Source organism: Pimephales promelas, chromosome 10 (genome assembly GCF_988280905.1).
Source record: "Pimephales promelas chromosome 10, fPimPro1.hap1.1, whole genome shotgun sequence".
NCBI lineage: Eukaryota > Metazoa > Chordata > Actinopteri > Cypriniformes > Leuciscidae > Pimephales > Pimephales promelas.
This window is the reverse complement of record NC_142778.1, coordinates 13751798-13774082: the sequence shown is the minus strand read 5'-3', so window position 1 is coordinate 13774082 and position 22285 is coordinate 13751798. Positions and strand designations below refer to the sequence as shown.

Sequence of the window (22285 nt, the reverse complement as noted above, 5' to 3'; positions counted from 1 at the left end):
ACTCACATTTGACGAAGTGATCACTGCACACACACAGGCATTTTCCCATTCGGCTCCTCCCGACCGCAGACGTAGGTTTGCAAGGCATTTTTCCTGGTGTTTTTCTGTCAATTTCTTGTATTTTCCACCCTCATGAACAACAACTTTTGGCACACGATAAAAACTCCTCGTGGTTTGATCGATTTGAGGAACCATAAATGACACAAAACATAGTCATTTTGAGTGTGTTATAGTGCTTCCTAAATATAGAAAATCACTTCCTGCCCTCCATCTGCGTTTCACGTGAAAACAAGCTATGGGGCCTGTCTGGCTTGTGGGACTCCTGAGACAGCTGACTGGTACCGGCAGGCCAAGCGGACTGCAGCCCGGGTGGTTGTGGAGGCAAAAACTCGGGCCTGGAAGGAGTGCACTTTTATGATGGACAGATGCACTTTTATGATGGACAGATACACTTTTATGATGGATAGATGGACTTTTATGATGGAAAGATGCACTTTTATGATGGACAGATGCACTTTTATGATGGATAGATGCACTTTTATGATGGATAGATGCACTTTTATGATTGATAGATGCACATTTATGATGGATAGATGCACTTTTATGATGGATAGATGCACATTTATGATGGATAAATGCAGTTTTATGATGGACAGATGCACTTTTATGATTGATAGATGCACATTTATGATGGATAGATGCACTTTTATGATGGATAGATGCACTTTTATGATGGATAGATGCACTTTTATGATGGATAGATGCACATTTATGATGATAGATGAACTTTTATGATGGATAGATGCACATTTATGATGGATAGATGCACTTTTATGATGATAGGTGCACTTTTATGATGGATAGATGCACTTTTATGATGGACAGGTGCACTTTTATGATGCATAGGTGCACTTTTATGATGCATAGATGCACTTTTATGATGGATAGATGCACTTTTATGATGGACAGGTGCACTTTTATGATGCATAGATGCACTTTTATGATGGATAGATGCACTTTTATGATGGATAGATGCACTTTTAAGATGGACAGGTGCACTTTTATGACGCATAGATGCACTTTTATGATGGATAGATGCACTTTTATGATGGATAGATAGTTATTTCAGGTGGGGATCATCAACATTTGCTTCTTAGACATCCTAAAGACTGTAAAAGTACAAAAGTTAGAAAACATATCAATAGGGTCCTAAGGGCAGGAGTTCCAGTGATCCATATGTCACAATTTATTTTTTACATTTTTTGGTGCTCATTTGAGTGTTTATGCACTATACATCATATAATCATGACTTGATGATGAATTTAGGGTCTCAGGTATGTCTACCATAAGAGAGCGGGTCTTGTTCCACTCGTAGAGTGGGAGCATTCGTGGAATTTCCAGAAAGTTGGGGGCATCAAATTCAGGCTTCACCTCCTGTATCATGATCCCACCGGTCCAGTTCACCACATTTGAGCCATGAATGTTTGTTGTTATTTTGTTCAGATTGTCCCACTCAAGATGAAACACATTCCCTCACCAGTAGTAGTAGTAATAATAATAAAAGTATAATTAATTAATTATTAAGCAATTAACAAATTTTTTTTCAACTTAACAGAAACCTCGAGAGACCAATATCTGCCAGTTAATGTGGGCTTCCATAATGCTAAATGCTCTTCACAAAGAAAGATCTTTCTAATTGTGTGTTGGTGCATCATGTAGGCTATGTATTTGTGTAGTTAGTTTAAAAATATATGTTAAATAAACCTCACATTACCAGTGAATCCTAATTACATGATGTGATTTTTAATTAATACATATTTTTGAACACTTTGTATCTTAAAATTTATTATTTAATTAAATTATCTACGTTATATTTTTAATGTGCAGCAATTGACGTTGGAAACAAGCTCAACATGTGCTCAACAATAATTTATATAGCCAGTTATGAAAAATGGAGGAGATCTATCAAATCGGAAACTAAAGGAGAAAAACAGACTGCCTATAAATGTGCTTTTTTGGATATCCAGGGTGGCAACCAATATAGCCAGAAAATACATACATGTGACAATATTTCAGGTGGGGATCATCAACATTTGCTTCTTAGACATCCTAAAGACTGTAAAAATACAAAAGTTAGAAAACATATCAGAGGGGTCTATAGGGGAGGAGTTCCACTGATCCAATGTCACCATTTTTTGACATTTTTTGGTGTTTATTTGAGTTTTTATGCACTATACATCATCTACAGTAATCAAGACAATCCTCATATATATCAATTCCTCATGCAAAGACGAAGAGAAAATGGGGTAGATTGTGTCTGTAGGATGTATTGTTCAGATTCTATGTAGATTTAAAGTTTTCATTTTCCGCAGCCAAAAATCAAGCCCGGACACAAAAGATGATACAAAAAATCACATATGGGACAAAAATTTGTGCAGGGAACATCAAAATTCCTTTTCTAGACACCTTAAGGATTACAAAAAACTAGGTTAAAAAAATATATCTTTCGGGTGCAGGTGAACCCCCCCTTCCTACCAGACTATATAGGCAGTCGGGAGGCAAGAATAAAATAAAGAATAAACGCAACAAAGAGGCCGACCAGCCAAGAATGGCAGTCGCAGGATCCAAGGGAAGCTCACAAGCATAAACTTCAGAAAGAAACTGAAAAACTTGATCAAAATTCACCCAGTTTTGGGCATGCCCAGAAAAGATTACCAAGAGAGCCCTCCGCAAACTCACACTTATTGCAGAGAGGGGAGATAGTAGGATAGAAAGAGTTCAGTTTAACTCTTGAGTAATGTAATCTGTGCAACACCTTATACTGAATAAGTTGGTGCCTGGCATTAATAGAGCAGGTGTATATATTTTTAAGACATTTTTCCCAGTCCTCCTCAGAGAGCTGAACATCTAGTTTCTGTTCCCAAAGACTTTTCAGGTGAATAGTGGAAAAATCTAACTGACTAGTGAAGAAATCAACAAATTTTGTAACTAACTTTGGGGTGTTGGGAACACAAGTAAGCAATTTATATAATTCACTGTCGGCTGATAATATTTCAAAATTTGGCACAGCAGAACGGACATAATTTCTAATTTGTAGGTATCTAAAGAAATGTGAAGCAGGAAGGTCATATTTCTCTGTTAGTTGAGTGAATGTGGCAAAATTATTGTCAATATATAAATCTCTCAAGGTAAGGATTCCTTTTCTAGCCCAACCTGTGAACACTGGGTCTAATAGTGAAGGTTTAAAGGCATGGTTACGACAGACAGGAGCAAGAAGAGAGGTATTTGGCAATTTAAATGCCTTACTAATCTGAAGCCATATCCTAAGAGAATTATTAATCATAAAATGGGATCCTACTGTGGCTTTAAATGTCGCTGGGACAGCAAAAAGTAATGAGGAGAGTGGCAAATTTGAGGCACCTTACTCAATCATAAGCCATGAAGGGATCTCAGTTGAGGGACTGTTGGGGTGCGGGTCCTGCCAGTAAGTTAAGGCTCTATAATTGGCAGCCCAGTAATAATGTTGAAAGTTTGGCAAACCCAAACCCCCCAGCGACCTAGGCTTACACACGTGTATTTTAGCTATTCTGTGTGCTTTGAAGCCCTAGACAAAAGGCATCACAATAGAATCTAAAGTTTTGAAGAACTTTTGGGGTAGATAAATCGACAAATTCTGGAAAATTAGGCTCGAGGCTCTGAATTAGGCTCTGAAAATTAGGCTCTTCAGTTCTCACGCATGCGCGAGAACTGAACTGAAGTAGTTGAAGGAGATCGCAATTCTCGCGCAAGCGTCGTGGAAATCTATTGAAGTCTCGTTTCAGGCCAACAAGGAAGAAAAGGAATAGTCGAATAAAGTCGTTATTTTTGTTTGTTTTTTCGCACAAAAAGTATTCTCGTCGCTTGATAGACTTATAGTTGAGCCACTGTAGTCACATGGAATATTTAAACATTTTCTTCATTGACTTTCTGGGCCGTCAAGTGTCATTCCCTTAGGAGCCTATGTGGTAGTTATACAGCTCTCAAATTTAATCAAAAATATCTTCATTTGTGTTCTGAAGATGAACGAAGGTCTTACGGGGTTGGTACAGCATGGGGGTGAGTAATTAATGACTTAATTTTCATTTTTGGGTGAACTAACCCCTTAAAATTGTTGAGAACTGAAGCCGAAGGATGGAGGTATAAAAGCTTCACCGAAGAGGCAAATGCATCACCCATATCAAATTCTCTAATCACAGCTAAAATATAATCCCACTCAATTTGGTCAAACGCCTTTTCTGCATCTAAGGCGAGAATTGCAACGCTAGCTTTTGAATCGAATCTGCTGTATAAGATATTCATTAAACGCCTGACATTGAAAAAAGAAAAACGGCCAGGAATAAAACCAGTTTGGTCAGGGTGGATAATTTTCCCAATGCAGATGTTTAATCTATTAGCCAGGATTTTAGTGAAAATTTTAAGGTCAGAGTTCAAAAGAGATATGGGTCGATAAGATGCTGGGTCAGTTTCTTCTTTACCTTTTTTAAGAATTAGATATATATTTGCGTCATACAAGGACTGGGGAAGTTTATGTATGTTAAAAGAATGATTAAGCATCCTCAACAGCAAAGGAGAGAGCACCTGCACAATTTTTTTTATAAAATTCGATCCCGAAACCATCTGGGCCAGGTGCCTTGCCACTGAAAAAAAGAAAGATTTAATCGCAGCTAGTATTTCCTCCACCGTTATGTCAGCATTCAAAGCTGCCTGCTCAGAACAACCCAACTTTGGAAGATGTAATTAATGAAGGAAATCAGCCAAAGCTGGGGGTCAGAACAACCCCTAGAAAATTCGTAAAATTGTTTAAACGTATCATTGATTTCACCAGGAATTGTTAGAACGACACTATTTTTGTTCTTGATTTTATGAATTGCTCTAGAGGCTTGTAGCCCCAATTTGTCTGGTTTGTCCCCAAGTTCAAATTGTTTTTGCTTCACTTTTAGCAACATTTCAACAGTAATTGTGTTTACGAATAATTCAGCATCCGAAACTGAGCCAAAAATTTTCTTGTTAGTGCCATGGGTGACAAGAAGACGTGCGGGGAACAGCATTCCGAATCGAATTCCAGCCTCCTTCAATTTCCTTATCACTCCGTCAAATGCCCTTCGCTGCGAGAGGACCTCAGCAGTGAAATCCGGGAAGACAGAGATGTGAACGCCGTCATATTTCAGAGGCGAGTGTTGCCACGCAAGCCGCAAGATCATCTCCTTGACTGGGTAATGATGTATCCTCGCGATCAGAATACAGGGGCGTCCTCCTTTCGGCGGTAAAGGCCCGGTGCGATGTGCGCGGTCAACTTTAATCCCAGCAGGAAAGTTCTCAGCTCCCAGGAGGTTCGGAATAAGTTTTTCCACAAACTCAGTGGGGCGACCAGCCTCCACGTTCTCCGGTAGGCCGACAATCTTAATATTCTGTCGTCGGGAACGGCCCTCGAGATCATCCAGTTTAGCACGTAGGACCTTGTTAGCTGATAGTATTTCCTGACAGGAGGCCTCCAGGTCAGAAATATGGCTTTCGTGCTCGGCTTTAACGCTCTCAAGATCTGCGATATGCGAGGTGGTTTCAGACAGCACTGTTTGCAAAATAGGTAGAGTTGCTTCTAGCGAATTAAATCTGTCGTTCTTCTTTTATTCATGGTTTGAATGGCTAACAGGATATCAGTCGAGTCCGTGGCCGTGTCGTGATCGCGATCAGTCTCGTGCTCAATAGGATTCTCAGGCAGTTTTTTGACCGCAAACTTTCGCGATGAAAATAGTCAAATATTACTAATTAACGGAGGCTTGTTGAGGGAGCTCCCTAAATTTACGTCCACTCCATGTGGTGCTCTCTAGCGCCCCCCACAGAACTGCAGTAGTCTTGTCAAGCTTTGATTTAAATTACTTTAGTGTATTTTGTAATTTGTATTTTGCAGGTGTGGAAAAAAATAAAATCTAGTTTGTAACAAAATATTTTCACGGAGTGTATTTGAGTATTTCAAATACTTAAATACTTAAGAAAAAACACCATAGTAATGTCATGATTCGGCCCTCGTGTCCTTGATTTTCTTTAGTCTTGAGGCAGGATCATGACAGACCCATGTTTTGTGTGCAAACACATGGACTTTTTTTGGGCCATGTGCTTGTGTTGTCTCGTTACGTACCCCGCCCCCTTGTTATCCTCATCTTGTCATTGTCCAGTCAGCTTCACCTGTTCTTGTCATTAGTGTCTCCCTATATCATCCACTTGTGTTTGCGGTCCTGTTTTGGTTCATTGTGATTCTTACCTGCATGTTACCATACTTTGTTAAGCCGTGAGAGTATCCTGTCAAAAGTATTATCTAGAGATAGTTCTGATTCTATATTAGCTGTTTGTTTATCGTCTAGTCTTTTGTCAAGTCATCTAGTTCTGTCACTCTTCACCCTGTCCATGTTTTGTCTGTTTTTGTCCATTAATAAACTCTATGTTAGGCATCCTCTCTGCGCTTAAGTTCATCCACAAGACCATAACAAGTAAATGATTTTGCTATAGTTCGGTCTGATGTTGGCAATGGAAATGTCCAGGTTAGATGCACGAAAATCACTTGATACCAGGCTCCCTCCAAGAAGTGAATGAGTTTTGAACACAGGAGAAGTGGCGCTCCTCCTCTTAAAAACGGCATTAAAGGTGCAATAAGTGATTTCAGACCCAAAAAAGGCAGAAACATAAATTATCACATTTATCTAATTATTGCTAGCGATCCGCTAGCTGCCCGCCCCATAAGCATGCCGTCTAAAAAAACCTTGGCCGTTTCTCAAAACCAAGAATGCAAAGAACAGACTTGTGTTCTTGGGAAGAAAGCTCTTGCTAGTTGTTCTTGGAAGAACGAACTCACGAGGTGACGAGCACACAGAACGCTGCTGACATTTTGAGACGATGTGTTCTTGCTGGTATTGCGCAATAGTAACGTTACCTTCGCACAGACGCTGTCTGCAGTGCCCAAACATAACGAGAATTATTGACGATAACAGCCTATCACCCAAGCCGGATTACTCTACATACACTACAATGTAATGTATATTCATAACAATAAAGCAAAACCTGTCTCATTTTAATTCTGCTTCTGTTGTTTGTGTACATCACTAGCCAACAGCGGGAAAAAACGCCGGTAATATTCAGGTAACAACTTAAAATTGACCTGCCTCTCTCTGCTTCCCGCTCCTTCCGCGAATGCCGAAATGAATTATGGGATATTTCTGCGTCAAGTTCACACAAGTTACCAACCGATGCATCCTCGGTAAAATGGGAGTGTCAAGAACACATCCGGGATTTTTAACCGTTCTTGCCAAAATGCAAACTTGTGTATTGGGACAGTACTTGGGCCGCGACTGATGACGTTTTACAAGTCCACAAGAACACAAGTACAGACAAGACGGCATATTGAGAAACGGCCCTTGTCTCTGTAGGCAGCCGAGGCTATGAGATATGCATGCAAAAACAATGGGTTCACCAATCACTAAAACCTAAATAAACTGTGTTCCAACCAATCACCGACGGAGGGTGGGTGTTGTGAGGTTTTGCGCTTGTGCACGGCTGCACGCGAAGTCGTCATTTGTCGAAGTTGTCATTCATAAAAGGACATCATAGGCCCTACCTATTATGAAACAGCACGTCTGTCGCAACTCCACTGAAATCTCCATGCTAAGAAAGAGTTCACACAATATAAACGTATTATATGAGAAATATTGATTTTGTATAAAACTACCACACCTTTGATGTGAACTTAGCTATACATGCCCTTTACGTCAGAGGGAGCTATTTCAGGCCCTGTAGAGATTTAGTGAAATGCCCAAAAAAAAAAATGTATTTTGCTACCTCGCCATTTTGAATTTACACATTTATCATATTTGTGTTATTGCTACTATTTAAAAAGATTATTGTGGGAGTATTTTTGTATTTTCAAAATACTAATTACTTGGATTTTATTTAAATACATTTTTCACATCAGTATTTTGTATTTTATTTTGTGACATTTCATGAGCCAGTATTTGCATTTTGTAACAAAATAGTTTTTGATGTATTTGTGCCCACCTCTGTCGACAACACTAACAGAACCTGGCCAAGAAAGTCCAAAAACCTCTGCACTTCCTTCCACAGTTGAGGAAGGCTCATCTCCAAAAAATTTTCTATGGGGGAATCTTAGAGAGCCTCTTCCTTCCAACCCACCCTCCAATAACCTAAGGGCAGCTGATTGACTGTTGCACAAAAACACTGGTAGTTTACACTATGATGCTGCTACATTGGTTTATTTTTTATTTTTAAATTTGCTATGAACATTGCTCGAAGGTGGTCTTGCCCTGGGTGTAATTCAAAGTAGAACTGACTGTCTGGACATTGTTGTATTTATTGTGTATAAAAATTATACATTTGATACAAATCTTCACTGTTGTTTAGTAGATGCCTTTTCTATCGTATTATGTGCTCTTCTTATCTGTTATTTGTTGGTGAAGAGCATGTAACTAGTGATGGGCGATACTGCAAATTTCTGTATCGATCCGATACCAAGTAAATAGAGGGCCAGTATCGCCGATATCGATACCGATACCGATACTTTTTCATTTTAAAAGCATGCATTTGAACTTGTTAAATCTGAACATGTTTTCAAGACTACTAGGCCTAAATAGCTATTTTGTGATTTGTGCTCTCAACTACCCTTTAATTAGTCAGTGACTTTTACAAAACTACCCTAATTATAGTACTAGCACTAGTCTACTGTTCAAAAGTTTGGGGTCTTTAAGATTTTTATTTCTCTTAGTAATATTGTAAACTGTAATATTACAATTTAACAATTTAACATAGGCTATCTGTTTTCTATGCCATACTAAACTGTAATTTATTCATGTGATCAAAGCAGAATTTTCGGCATCATTACTCCAGTCATGATAATAATTCATTTTAATATGCTGATTTGCTACTCAGGAAACATTTCTTATTTTATCAATGTTGAAAACAGTTTAATATTTTGTTGGAAACCATGATACATTTTATGCAGAATTATTTGATGAACAAAGTTGAAAGAACATCATTTATATGAAGTAGATTTTTTAACAGTGTAAAACCCTTGACTTTCACTTTTGATTAATTGAATGCATCGATGCTTGTTGAATAAAAATAATAATTTCATAAAAAAGATATTACTGACGTCAACATTTTAAAATGTTATGTACAGTTTTGGTTCGTTTATTGCGAAATAACTCCCGATTGCTTCTCTGTCGTCTAAGCAAGGCTTCGTTTCCCAAACGCACTGGGCCTGTGAGCTCAGCAAAGCACCAGCATCGAACGCTCTCTGTGATTGGTTGGTTTCGTCTTGTATAGAGATGACTAGTAGAAAAGGTTCTATCCTACACAACCCGCTAACATTCGCTTATTTTCCACTTAGAAGCTTATTTTTCGCACTGAATTGCGTGCTAAATTATTAAAAAATTACTGGTTAAAAAAAATACACATTTGGATCGATATTTTTATGTGAGGATCGATCCTTTTCGATACCATGTCAGTATCGAAGTATCGATACTTCAGGATCGATCCGCCCATCCCTACATGTAACATTCTCTCTGAAAAAAACATTAGCCGGCACATCTAGGACGTCTTCGGAATTCAAGTTAAATACGACTTTTTCAGCTACTGTACTCTCTGTGGTTCGCAGGTTCACCCATAAATGTGTACATTGAGCAAACTTTGCCTAACTTGTCTGGGAAAAGGGGATTACAGGGTTTTTTACATTTGAGGCTAAATGGATAAAACTTAACTACATTGCTAAAATTACATTTTTAAGGGTTTAATCAAAATTGTAGTTTCAAGAACGCAGCTTCCTGGTCACCGACAAAGATTTCTTTGCCTCCACTGTAGATGAAACATGACATGTTGTTGACTGAACCCAAATTGAATTTATTTATTAAAGATATGCATGTTGAGCAGGTATTACAGGCGCAGCTTCTAGGTATTGAAGTCGACAACCACTTATCATGGTCCAGGCATATCAGTAGAGTTGTCCGCAGGATGTGCAATGGACTTTTTATGGTGAGAAGGTGTTCTCACATGTTGCCTTTTAACATTAGAGCAAATGTTATGAAATCACTAGTGTTGTCACAGTTGGATTATTGCTCAGAGGTTTGGTCAAGTGCTGCTGACCATATATCAGATTTACAAAATAGAGCAGCACGATGTGTACTTCAGTGTCCATTTGGAACTAATGTGAACTGGATGCATAATACACTGTCCTGGTTAAATGTAAAAGTTTCCTTGCTAAATTTAACAAGAACTATTATTTTAACTAAATCTCCAAAAGTACTTTATTGTAGGTTGCACTTTAGTTCTGATGAGCACCATTATGACACTAGACATGCTACAGAGGGTAGGTTTATACTACCCAAAGTACGAACAAATTATGGAAAGAGAACTATGTTGTATAAAGCAATGTTCTGTTGGAATACTTTGCCCAGTGACATTGTCAATGCAAACAGTAAACGTCAGTTTAACCCTCAGGTGCTCTTCGGTCATTTCTGACCGAAAAATTTTCTGTTTTGAAATTTAAAAAAAAAAAATCACAGCTTCATCGGAATGTTACGAAACTTGGTGACTTTTATGGCATTGGGTATGTGAACACACAAAAAAAATTGAGGTCATGATCCGAGCAGGCTAAGTGGACGTAAAAAAAATAGTCACACTTGTGCTCTTCGGTCAAAAATGACCGACCATAGGAAATGAATGGGAAATTGAAAAAAAAAAACACAAAAACTTTGAGAATTTTTGTGTGTACAATCTACAAATCGGCCACGATGCATAAAAAAAAGTGCTCAGCATTGAAGGGGTGACACTCTAAAACACCAAGAGTGCAAAACAGACATACCCACCCCTACACACACACACACACACATACACACACACTTTTATACACAAAAACACCATTAAATTGTGATTAAAGAAATCTGTTTTGAATATTTAAAAATCACGGCTTCTTCAGAAAATTACGAAACTTGGTGACTTTTATGGCATTGGGTATGTGAACACACAAAAAAATTGGGTCATGATTCGAGCAATTTAAGTGATCGTAAAAAAATGAGTCACACTTTTGCTCTTCTGTCAAAAATGACGACCCAAAGGAAATGAATAGGAAATTGACACACACACACACAAAAAAAATTCTCTGAATTTTTGTATGTACAATCTACAAATCGGCCACAATTCTAAAAAAAAAAGTACACCGCAAGAAAGGGGTGACACTCTACAACAACCAGTGGTGAAATGTAACGAATGTACAAATACTTTGTTACTTTACTTAAGTACATTTTTCACGTATCTTTACTTAAGTAGAATAAATAGTTCATACTTTTTACTTTTACTTCGTCACATTTTGCAGCAATTATTTTACTTTCTACTCCACTACATTTCTACAACTTCTGTTACTTTTTCATTACATTTTCTGATCAGTTTTTCCCCTTCCAAAACATAATCTGACCGTCCGTTCGTTGCACGTTTGTCTCACCAGTGACATTTGGTTGCCATAGATACATCAACTAAATGCGTCTCGCACGCAGTGTGTTTTTCGTGCAATTTATACGCGAAAATTTGTTTTTACGTGCATAGGAAACACCGTATGTAATATACATTTGGTTAGGATTATGGCAAGCCAAGAGGTTCATAATTTTACCATAAATTAATCGCGTTTACTGCCAAACATAGTTATTAACATAAGTTAGTATATGGTTTATATTGCCTAATTGCAAGCTTGTTTCAGAAATGGTGACAATTTTTTTCCATCATTATTGAACATTAGTAGTATTAGTATTAGTTTGAATGAATTAGAATCAAATGTTTTATTAATCATTAGAAAATAGTCATTAAGAGAATCAATTGTTATGCAAGTACTTTTACTTTTAATACTTAAAGTACATTTAAAATCAGGTACTTTTTACTTTTTACTTAAGTATGGTTGTCATTGTGTTACTTCTACTTTTACTAAAGTAAATATTTATCTGGTTATTTGTACTTTTACTTAAGTACTGAGATTCAGTACTTCCTCCACCACTGACAACAACTAGAGTGCAAAACAGACACACCCACCAACACACACACGCATACAAACACACTTTTATACACATACACACCAATAAATTTTGATTTCACAGCTTCATCGCAATGTTACGAAACTTGGTGACTTTAATGGCATTATGTATGTGAACACACAAAAAAATTGAGGTCATGATCTGAGTATGCTAAGTGGTCTTAATTGGTCAAAAATGACCCCATAGGAAATGAATGGGAAAAATGTGAATATTTGTTTGTCATTTTTTTTTATAAGAAATAGTTTTTGAGATTGTTTCAACTATATATACAAATCCACCAACAACAACAACAAAAAAAATGTGTTCATAAACAGCTGGGGAATTCACATGCCTCTCCATAGAGAGCTGTACATGCCATCTAGTGGTTACACCATGATTCTACGCTTTTTCTCTATACTGTAACCAGATGGTGCTAATTTTCTTCAAAAAATATATTTTTTTTCTGAAGGCCTAGACTCTCTATATATAAATGTATAATATATAATATATATTTTTCCATGGCAAAAATAAACCATACATATTGCATAAATATTAATAAATTCATTTAAATTGTCTCAAAATACTAAATTAAAAAGAATAAATACTATAGAACAAAAATAAATTGCATTGGTTTTACTGGGATGGAGAAAGTTTCATTTTTAGGTGTCCGGCCACTTTTGACCGGGAAGATAACAAGTGTGACTCCGAAACGAAGAGCACCTGAGGGTTAAAGTCCTTTTAAAAAGGTATTTGATTACGAGTTAACATGTATTGCGAATGGTAAATTGTATTGTGTATTATTGTAAATTATTGTGTACACTGTAAATTATTGTGTACAGTATTTTATTACATGACCTTAGCAGAAAAAAGACTTACACAGCTGTGAGGCAAGTATTAAATTCGTAAATTCGAGGTCCGGCCCACCACCTACAAAGGGTTCCTGAGCTTTTAAATGGTCTCTCTCAGTCTGGTTCAGTAGAATTCACAACCATGGGGAAGACTGCTGACATGACAGTTGTGCAGAAAAGCATTATTGACACCCTCCACAAGGAGGAAAGCCTCAAAAGGTAATTGCAAAAGAAGTTGGATTTTCTTAAAGTGCTGTATCAAAGCACATTAATAGAAAGTTAAGTGGAGGGGAAAAGTGTGAAAGAAAATCAGCAGGGATGACCGCAGCCTGGAGAGGATTGTCAAGACAAGGCCATTAAAAATATGTGTGGGAGCTTCACAAGGAGTGGACTGAGGCTGGAGTTACTGCATCAAGAGCCACCATACACAGATGGATCCTGGAAATGGGCTTCAAATGTCGTATTCCGCTCCTGAACAACAAACAGCGTCAGAAGCGTCTTACCTGGGGGCTAAAGAAAAAAAGAACTGGGCCTGGTTCCCCAAAACGTTCTTATCGCTAAGTAGTTCTTAACCTATTCCTATTTCTTAACTTTATGGCATGATTCCCGACACGTTCGTACGTTAAGAATATCTTCTTTAAGTCACAGTTTTGTAAGGTTGGTCTGGACCATTCGTAAGCTCTCTCTTAGCGTTGTTTGAGCTCAAGACCCTAGTCGTCGTCACTGTGCAGCAGTCTTTAGAAATCAGCGCAGCGCAGTACACTATGGTATGTTGACAATGTTGTGGCTCAACAATGATTTTATGTTATGGACATTTATGACAAATAATTAAATATGTTCGCAATGGATACAGGCCTATTCATGAAGTTTACTTTATTTCGTATCAGAACTAATATGGTGGTAATTAGCCTAGGCTATTTCGTAATGTCATTAAAGCATTTAAAATTGGAAATTACTTTTGATAATTAAAATCTGACAAACAATTTGGCTCTAAATGGCTATGATCTATAAATGGGTAATCAGGGTGGTGTCCAGTAAGTAACCAACTATGGCAGCGATCCAACATGTCCTTGTACTGAATCAAAGACGGCGCTGGCCGCGGAGCCATTTAGTCCATCTCAATTTTTTATTCGTAAGTAGTACCTTACCATTAATATAAAAGTGTATTACATACTTTTTAGAAGTCGTTAAACCCATGTTTAGAAGGCACAAGTGCCACAACTGGATAATTAGCGGATGATTAGCGAGGGCTACCCGGTTCGTCTACTCGTCACAAAATATCTTATGAACATATAACTAACAATTTGATCATTTAATTAATAGTCTATATTTTATTGATAAATTAAAGCGGCAATACCTAAGATTGTATGCCGCTAGAGGGCGCTACTTTCAAAACAACAACGGCTTTGCTTGATGACAACGTGGAGGAACGCGGAATGATGGGAACTGTTGTTTTCAACTCCACTGTGGATAAATCAGTCAGACGGGAATCGAAAATTAGTTGTCATGGATGAGATAAAGTTCGATTTCTATAAATGTTGCGTTTAATGACATGCTTGTTTTTCATTAAACTGAAATAGCCGCAAGAAAAGTCAGGTTTAAAAGTAAATTAGTTATCACAGATGTTACTGTACGAGTCACTGGACGAAGCTATGGTGGAAAGGGTTTGAAGTCAAATCGTTGCTAATGGATCCTGACTTCGCCCTATGCTGCAATAATATGCATTTAGTTTTGCATTCATTTACAGAAATCCGCTGCTTGAATGACAATTGCTGATGTTATTAGATTTTTCAGGTGAGATTCTCAATTCATTCAGTTAACGGATGCTCTGAGGTAAAGTTTTCAGAATGCAGACTCAGCAACGATTGTATTTAATTGTACAGTACAATCATAACATAGAACAGAACAGAACAGACTCCCAGCACACCCCTGCTCACACGCCCCGTTTCCTTGGTTAAAATCTCAATTTTCTCGCGATTTAAACATTGCTTGAAACATTTGGAACATTGTAAGTTATCATCTTAACTAAATATATAACACTGGCCTTGTGATTTTGGGATATTTTAATGCAAAAATCTTAGGTATTCCACCTTTAAAAACTGTTAAAATAAATGTTACTGGAATAATTTGAGGAATGTTTCATTTGCATAGAACATGTTGTCTTAGAAGGTCTCAGAGTCTGGAGGAAGAATGGAGAGTCACACAATCCAAGATGCTTGAAGTCCAGTGTGAAGTCTGTGTTGGTTTGGGGAGCCATGTCATCGGCTGGTATTGGTCCACAGTGCTTTAAGTCCAGAGTCAACGCAGCCATCTACCAGGACATTTTAGAGCAATTCATGCTTCCTTTAGCAGACAAGCTTTATGGAGATGCTGACTTCATTTTCCAGCAGGACTTGGCACCTGCCCACAATGCTAAAAGTACCAAAACCTGGTTCAATAACCATGGGATTACTGTGCTTGATTTGCCAGCAAACTCGCCTGACCTGGACCCCATAGAGAATCTATGGGGCATTGCCAAGAGAGAGATGAGAGACACAAGACCGAACCATGCAGAAGAGTTAAAGGTTGCTATTGAAGCATCCTGGTCTTCAATAACACCTCACAAGTGCCACAGGCTGATAGCATCCATGCCACACCGCATTGAGTCAGTAATTCTTGTAAAAGTGGCCCAAACCAAGTACAGAGTACATATGCATGATTATACTTTTCAGAGGGCTGAAATTTCTGTATTTAAAATACTTTTTATTGATTTCATGAAATATTCTAATTTTCTGAGATTCTGTGAATTTGTCCTAATTTTCTGAGTTTTGTGAATTTGTCCATTCAAGTGCAAGACTTGAAAGAGAGATCAATATTGCACACTGTCTGAGACATGTTTGCGCTTCAGATGAGTGCACAAACACACATCTTCTCACAGTGTGCACAAGCTCTCTGTGTGAGTGACCATTTTGTTCACATTTTGTGGCTATTCGCTGTTGTAATCTATTATTGGGGGGTCAGCATTTGCATCCATCGATGCCGAACTGTAGGTGGAGAATGGTACGGTTCGATTTTTTATGAACAACCGTTACAAACCTATCTTGCACTAATCAGACTTATTTTTATCCATCATTTTTATTTTAACGCGACCTCTGGTTACACTACAGCTTCACAGAAATACGACTACTCCGCCATGTTGCGTCATATGACTCCGGCATGAAAACCACCAGAAAATTCTAAACAGAAGTAAATTGTTCTTGGATATACTGTGGCACATTCACTCACCTGCAGGTTGAAGTTTGGTAGCAGTGAACGGAAAAACAAAGACAATGTGCTTTCATTTGAGGCCCCCATGTTCTGCCTGAAAAAGACACATCAAAATTAATACATCAAAATTAATTTTTATTTTTTAAATATCCCTTTTTTATTGTTGGTGATGATGTATTTACTAGTAAGCAATGCTGTTAGAATGTGTCAGATTTCAGGTCAGTATTTCATTTTTTTTTTTTACATTTGCATCATATTGCATCATATAAGTTATCATATATCTAGTTTTTGTCATTATGAAGTATAGATTGATCTACAATTCCTTCAGAAATTATTCAAATCCTTTTTTCAAATCAGTCTTGTGATTAAGAACTAATAATAAAAAAAACAGTTATTCAAAAAGTTCTCACGTAAAAAGTAAGAGAACGCAAAGAGAGATGCTTTGTAAAAGTCAAGGCTCAGCCACACCTTCCTAAAACACTTCATTAAAAACGCCCCCACAAAAATATGTCAGTCTGTGGGGGCAGAGTTTGATAAAACCGCCCAAATGTATACATAAAGAAAGACATAACTTTTATTCTCGTTGTATTATTGTTGCTGCCATGTCATGGAGACACTGTGTTTTTCGTTGCGAAAGCCAAACTACTTTCTTTGGCCTTCCAAAAGAGGGCACAATTAGAAAACAGTGGTTAAGATTTATTTACAACTGTTCCAGAACAGCACAACCAAACTATTCGGCTGCGTGCTGCGCATTTCCTCCATCAGAGGACTGTTTTCAGAACCTGGGAGAGTACAAGGCCGGCTGTGCACAAAGGCTGATTCAAAAAGTGGGGCAATTCCATCTTTGCAAGTAGTTTGCCCGCTTCTGACTCACAGACACTGCCTTTAAGTATGTTTTCATATTTTAAGAATTTGCTACTGACTATTCATTATTCAAACATGAGTTTTGATCAGTAGCGCTTGAATGTTGTTTCTACGATCACAAATGCAGACATGGTTTTGTGTTAACAGTGTTCTCACACCCGTAGCATGGCGCATAAAAAGACAGTATAAGCAGTGGTTGAAAGAGTACTAACAAATTGTGCTTAAGTAAAAGTATTGCAACTTAAGTAATAATTTACTTTGAGTACAAGTAGAAGTACTGAAAAATAATATGATGAGTAAATAAGTAGTTTGCTTAAAAACTATTCAAGTAACTGAAAAGACTCCTGCCCTTCTATTCCCTTTCAACTCCATTTTGCTCTTTCCATGATACTTTGCCACCTGTCACCTGACCATGCCCACCTCACCTGTTGTCTATAAGTTGATTCTGAACCCTTTGGTTCATTATTTGCACTTTCTCCTGGCACCATGGATGCATAGCTGTGTGCGTCTTTATGAATTACGTGAGTTCATTTATTAGTTGATTGTGTTTTCTCTCTTTAAGCTTTTTTTATGATTTACTGCCACTCTGTCAACATGTGCACTGTTGATTGATTGGTTTGTTTGCCACACATGTGCCTTGAGCCATGTGTAAAGATTGTTTTTTTTCATTATATGTTACAGCCTGTTTTATTATGATTAGTCCACTCACATTTTTGTTGTTCATTTATATAATTGTCTAATAGGTGTTAATCACTGTCACTAATTGTATTATCTCTTTGTTATTTCTTTATGCAGCACACAGACAATGCATTGACCTCAAGTGAATAAGCATGAGGCAATAATAAATACTACTGGTGTTGAAAACAAAAGCCTTTGCCTTCTCTCTACCTCATTCACCGTCCCATACCATTTGATGTCTTTTGACTGAGACTCTGTTTGCTCACCCAACCTTACTCTACCTGAACCATTCCCATGAACCTACAGTTCTTACAATGGTCCTTCGAGCCGGAGACTGAGTGAGGGTTGCCATGGCAGGCATTGGTATGGATGAAAAAGATGAAAGAGTTGGAGAGGGCTCTTCCAGTTACAACCCGTAGCACCTTATCCAGGCGGGAGAGGCGCCAACCTGACTGCTATGGCTTCCCGGTTCCAGTTGAAAAAGCTTCTAGTAAGCCAAAGAGTCTCCCTCATCACAGCCAAGAAACTAAACCATCTAACACAACAGCTGTCGAGGATGGAGACGTGGAGGACAAAAAGGAGACTGAATCCAATGAGGTAGGAGTGGAGAAAGAAGAAATCAGCCACTGTTATGTCCAGCCCAAATCACCAGAGGAGTATGCAGTTCCACAACTAGCCTCACAACCAGCTCCACCCTCACAGAGAGAAGGGAGACCTAAACTATCTAGAGGAAAGAGGGATGAGGGGGAGTCATTATCCAGGTCGAAGAAAGCCACCTCTTATACGTACACTTATAGCAGTGGAAGTTCACGAAGCTCATGTAAGAGGAGACAGGTGGAGCTCACCCCTCTACAGGCAGCCATTATTGAGGAGAGGAGGAAACGTGGAGAATTGCAAGAGATCCAAATTCAAATCCAGGAGGAACAAGCCTTAGATGGTCAGACTCTGGAACTGGACAGGCAAGCACAAGCAGCTTTGAAGGAGAGAGAGAGGATCTCCCGCTCTCTGACTCTACAGCGGCGGCTGGGGAGAGTTCAACGAGAATGGGAAGAGGCTCGGCTAATAACCTCATTCACCGGAGAAGTGACCATGGAACATCCAACTGCTCTGCCACCACCTCAAGAGTTGGCTCCTTTTTCAATGAGCTCTAGAGTTTTGGAGTCAGGTGAACCTGTAGACCTGGTTTCAGAGCAGCAAGCTCCCGGAGTTAGTCCTCAAATATCTGTCCCTGATTCCGTTCCAGTGAATCAGCCAACCACTTCGTTCCAATCTTTACCTCAGCATGTAAATCCGGTGAGTCAGGCTGAGACTCTACCTCCTGTTCAAGAGATACATCAAGCAGTTCGGACGTCTAGTCCAGGACAGACAACTCCTTCACCTCCTTCGTTCCTCCATTTAGCGCGGACCGTACCTCGTCCTGCCCAAATTCAAAGACCCTCAGATCCAGTTCCTAAATTGCCTGCACCTCTTTCCTTGCATATGCCCATTGACAGGACCTCAGAAGGAGCTAGTATCATGGAGCTGTTAGTAGCCACTGCTTTTGGCATTCCCAAGCCAAAACTGCCTTATTTTGAGAGTGGAAGAGAAAGTGACTTTGTTTTGCTTAAAATGGCATTGGAGAATCTGTTAGATATTCATGCTCACCTATCTGAACAATATAAGTTCCAGGTTCTGATGGACCACTTGAGACTGCCTACTGCGTACAAGCTAGCAAAGTCTTATATGCACGCCTCAACTCCCTATACATCTGCTCTTGCTGCCCTTAAGGCAAAGTATGGCCAGCCACGGCAGTTGGTCCAAAGTGAACTAGCCGACATCCTTCATTCACCACCAGTCAGATTCGGAGATAGCCATACATTCCAAGATTTTGCTCTTTCTGTACAGTCATTGATCGGCATGCTGCAGTCGGTGGACGATGCAGGTGGAAGTGAGTTGCGGTGTGGCTCTCATGTTGACAGGCTACTGACCAAGCTTCCTCCTCACTACCGGGACAGTTTTGTTGAGCACTGTTTGAATCGTGTCATCCTGAAAGATGGCGTAGAACAAACATATACCTTAGAAGACTTCTCTGCCTGGCTCCAAGTGAAAGCCAGAGCAAAGAGTATTGCCCAACAAGTTTCAGTCCCTGCTTCAGTGGAGAGACGAGAGCCAGTCCAGAAAAGTCAAGGGAGAAGGGTGACGCCTACCGCTATGTACCTAAGCAACACAGCCACTGTGGAAAGCCAGTCAAGTGTTCAAGGAGGCCGTGGAAAAGGGATGACCTTCTATGGTAAACCCAAGTTCCAACCTTTCTGTCCATACTGTAACAACAATGACCATTTCCTGGAAACTTGATGAGTCCCTGCTGCATCCGGGCCCAGAGAGGGTCTTTGGAGAATTGAGACGCAAGTATTGGATTGTAGGAGGAAGACCAGCCATCCGTAAACATCAGCACAGTTGCAGGGAGTGTCAGAGATGGAAATCTTCTCCTGAAGTGCTGAAGATGGCTGATCTGCCCCCGGCAAGGCTGCGTCTTTTCAAACCACCATTCTGGTCCACCGGGGTAGATTAATAATAATAATAATAATAATAATAAATTTTATTTGTAATGCACCTTACATTTAGAGCAAATCTCAAAGTGCTACAGTTTAAGAATAAAAAAGCATAAAAATCATAAAAGCCAAAAGTTAAAAGTCAAAAGTTCTGCTAAAAAGAAAAGTTTTTAGTCCTTTTTTAAAAGTCTCAATAGTTTGAGGTGCCCTCAGATGATCAGGGAGGGCATTCCAGATCCGAGGAGCGGCAGAGCAGAAAGCCCGATCACCCATGATGCTGAGCTTAGTCTTGGGGAGGAGTAGACAGTTTGTCGTTGATGAACGGAGGGATCGTGTTGTTAGAGGTGTGAGTAGTTCTTTCAGATATGGGGGGGCGTTTCCATAGATGCACTGGTGGGTAAGAAGGGAGACTTTATATTCAATCCTAGCGGAGACAGGAAGCCAGTGAAGTGAATGGAGGATGGGTGTGATGTGGTCGTATTTTCGCACTCTCAGCAGGATCCTTGCAGCACTATTTTGAACATACTGTAGTCTCTGCAGGCTTTTGTTTGGGATCCCGATGAAAAGTGCATTACAATAGTCCAGTCTGGAGGAGACAAATGCGTGGACCAGTTTTTCGGCATCAGCTAGGGTGAGTGTGGAACGTAGTTTTGCGATATTTCTGAGATGGTAGAAAGAAATCTTGCAGACGTTTTTGATATGTGATTCGAATGTGAGTTGTGGGTCCAATTTTACACCAAGATTGGTGACAGTTGTGGAGAGGGGAATGTCATGACCAGAGATAGTAATGCCAGTTATGGGGGAGGACTGGATTTGATGTGGAGTGCCAACAAGAATTGCCTCTGTTTTGGAGCTGTTTAACTGGAGGAAGTTGTGTTTCATCCACACCTTTATCTCCTCCAAACAGGCGGTAAGTGTTGCAGATGGAAGTGATGTCGATGAGTTGGCAGTGGTGTTTGTTTCCGTTTTCAAATACAGTTGTGTATCATCCGCATAGCAGTGAAATGAGACTCCATAACGGCTGATGACGTGACCAAGAGGAATGATGTAAGTGATGAAGAGGATAGGGCCAAGAACTGACCCCTGGGGGACCCCGCAGGTGACTGTGTGTTGCCGGGACCTAGCACTTCCAAGTGAAATGTACTCTGTTCTGTTAGTGAGGTATGATTTAAACCAGTTAAGAGCAGTGTCAGTAATTCCAGTGGTTTGGTGTAGACGATTTAGGAGTATGCCATGGTCAACTGTATCAAAAGCTGCCGACAGATCGAGTAGTATGAGGAGTGATGGTGAACCCGCATCAGCTGTCATTCGTAGGTCGTTTGTGACTCTTACCAGGGCTTTTTCCGTGCTATGGGCATGGCGGAAACCAGACTGGAATTTTTCGAAAAGATTGTTGTGTTTAAGATGTTCATTTAGATGGGCGGCAACAGCCTTTTCCAGTACTTTGGAGAGGAATGGGAGATTGGAAATGGGCCTGTAATTTGCAAAAACATCTGGATCGAGGGTGGGTTTTTTGAGAAGTGGTCTGATCATGGCGGTTTTTAGGGCAGGTGGAACTCTGCCGGACCGGAGGGAGTCATTTATCACAGTGGTGATAAGAGGGCTTAGGACAGATATGTTTATTTTCAGTAGAGATGTAGGAAAAGGATCGAGGGCACAGGTGGTAGATTTCATCCTTTTGATTATCTTCTCAACCTCTTGCTGTGTGATTTCTGGGAAGCAGTGCAGGGGCTCGGGGATTGCAGACTGTGAGGGAAAATTCAGGGTGGATAGTGTTGAGGATCCAGGAAAGGTAGAATGAATTGAGTCTATTTTTGTTTTGAAAAAGTCCAGAAAATCATTACAGTGCTCTTCTGTAGTTTCTATAAGTGAGGGGGTTTGTGGTTTGAGCAGATGATTTATGGTAGAGAAAAGTTGTTTGGAATTTCCGGGACTATTCTTGATGACGTTTGAGTAGAAATGAGACCGTGCCTTTGTAAGTGACTTTGAGTAGACCTTTTGGTGTTCCCTAAAAGCAAGCTTG

General features: G+C 39.4%; 1 protein-coding gene across 2 annotated transcripts in view; it reads right to left on the bottom strand.

Moving 5' to 3' along the window:
- The window catches only part of tcf25 (TCF25 ribosome quality control complex subunit), a 229729-nt gene that overhangs the window by 18974 nt on the left and 188470 nt on the right, over positions 1-22285 (bottom strand). For both annotated transcript variants that reach the window (XM_089135406.1, XM_089135407.1), the window contains one exon: positions 16208-16283. In XM_089135406.1, the coding sequence (XP_088991532.1) occupies positions 16208-16283 (76 nt within the window). The remainder of the gene's footprint in view (positions 1-16207; positions 16284-22285) is intronic.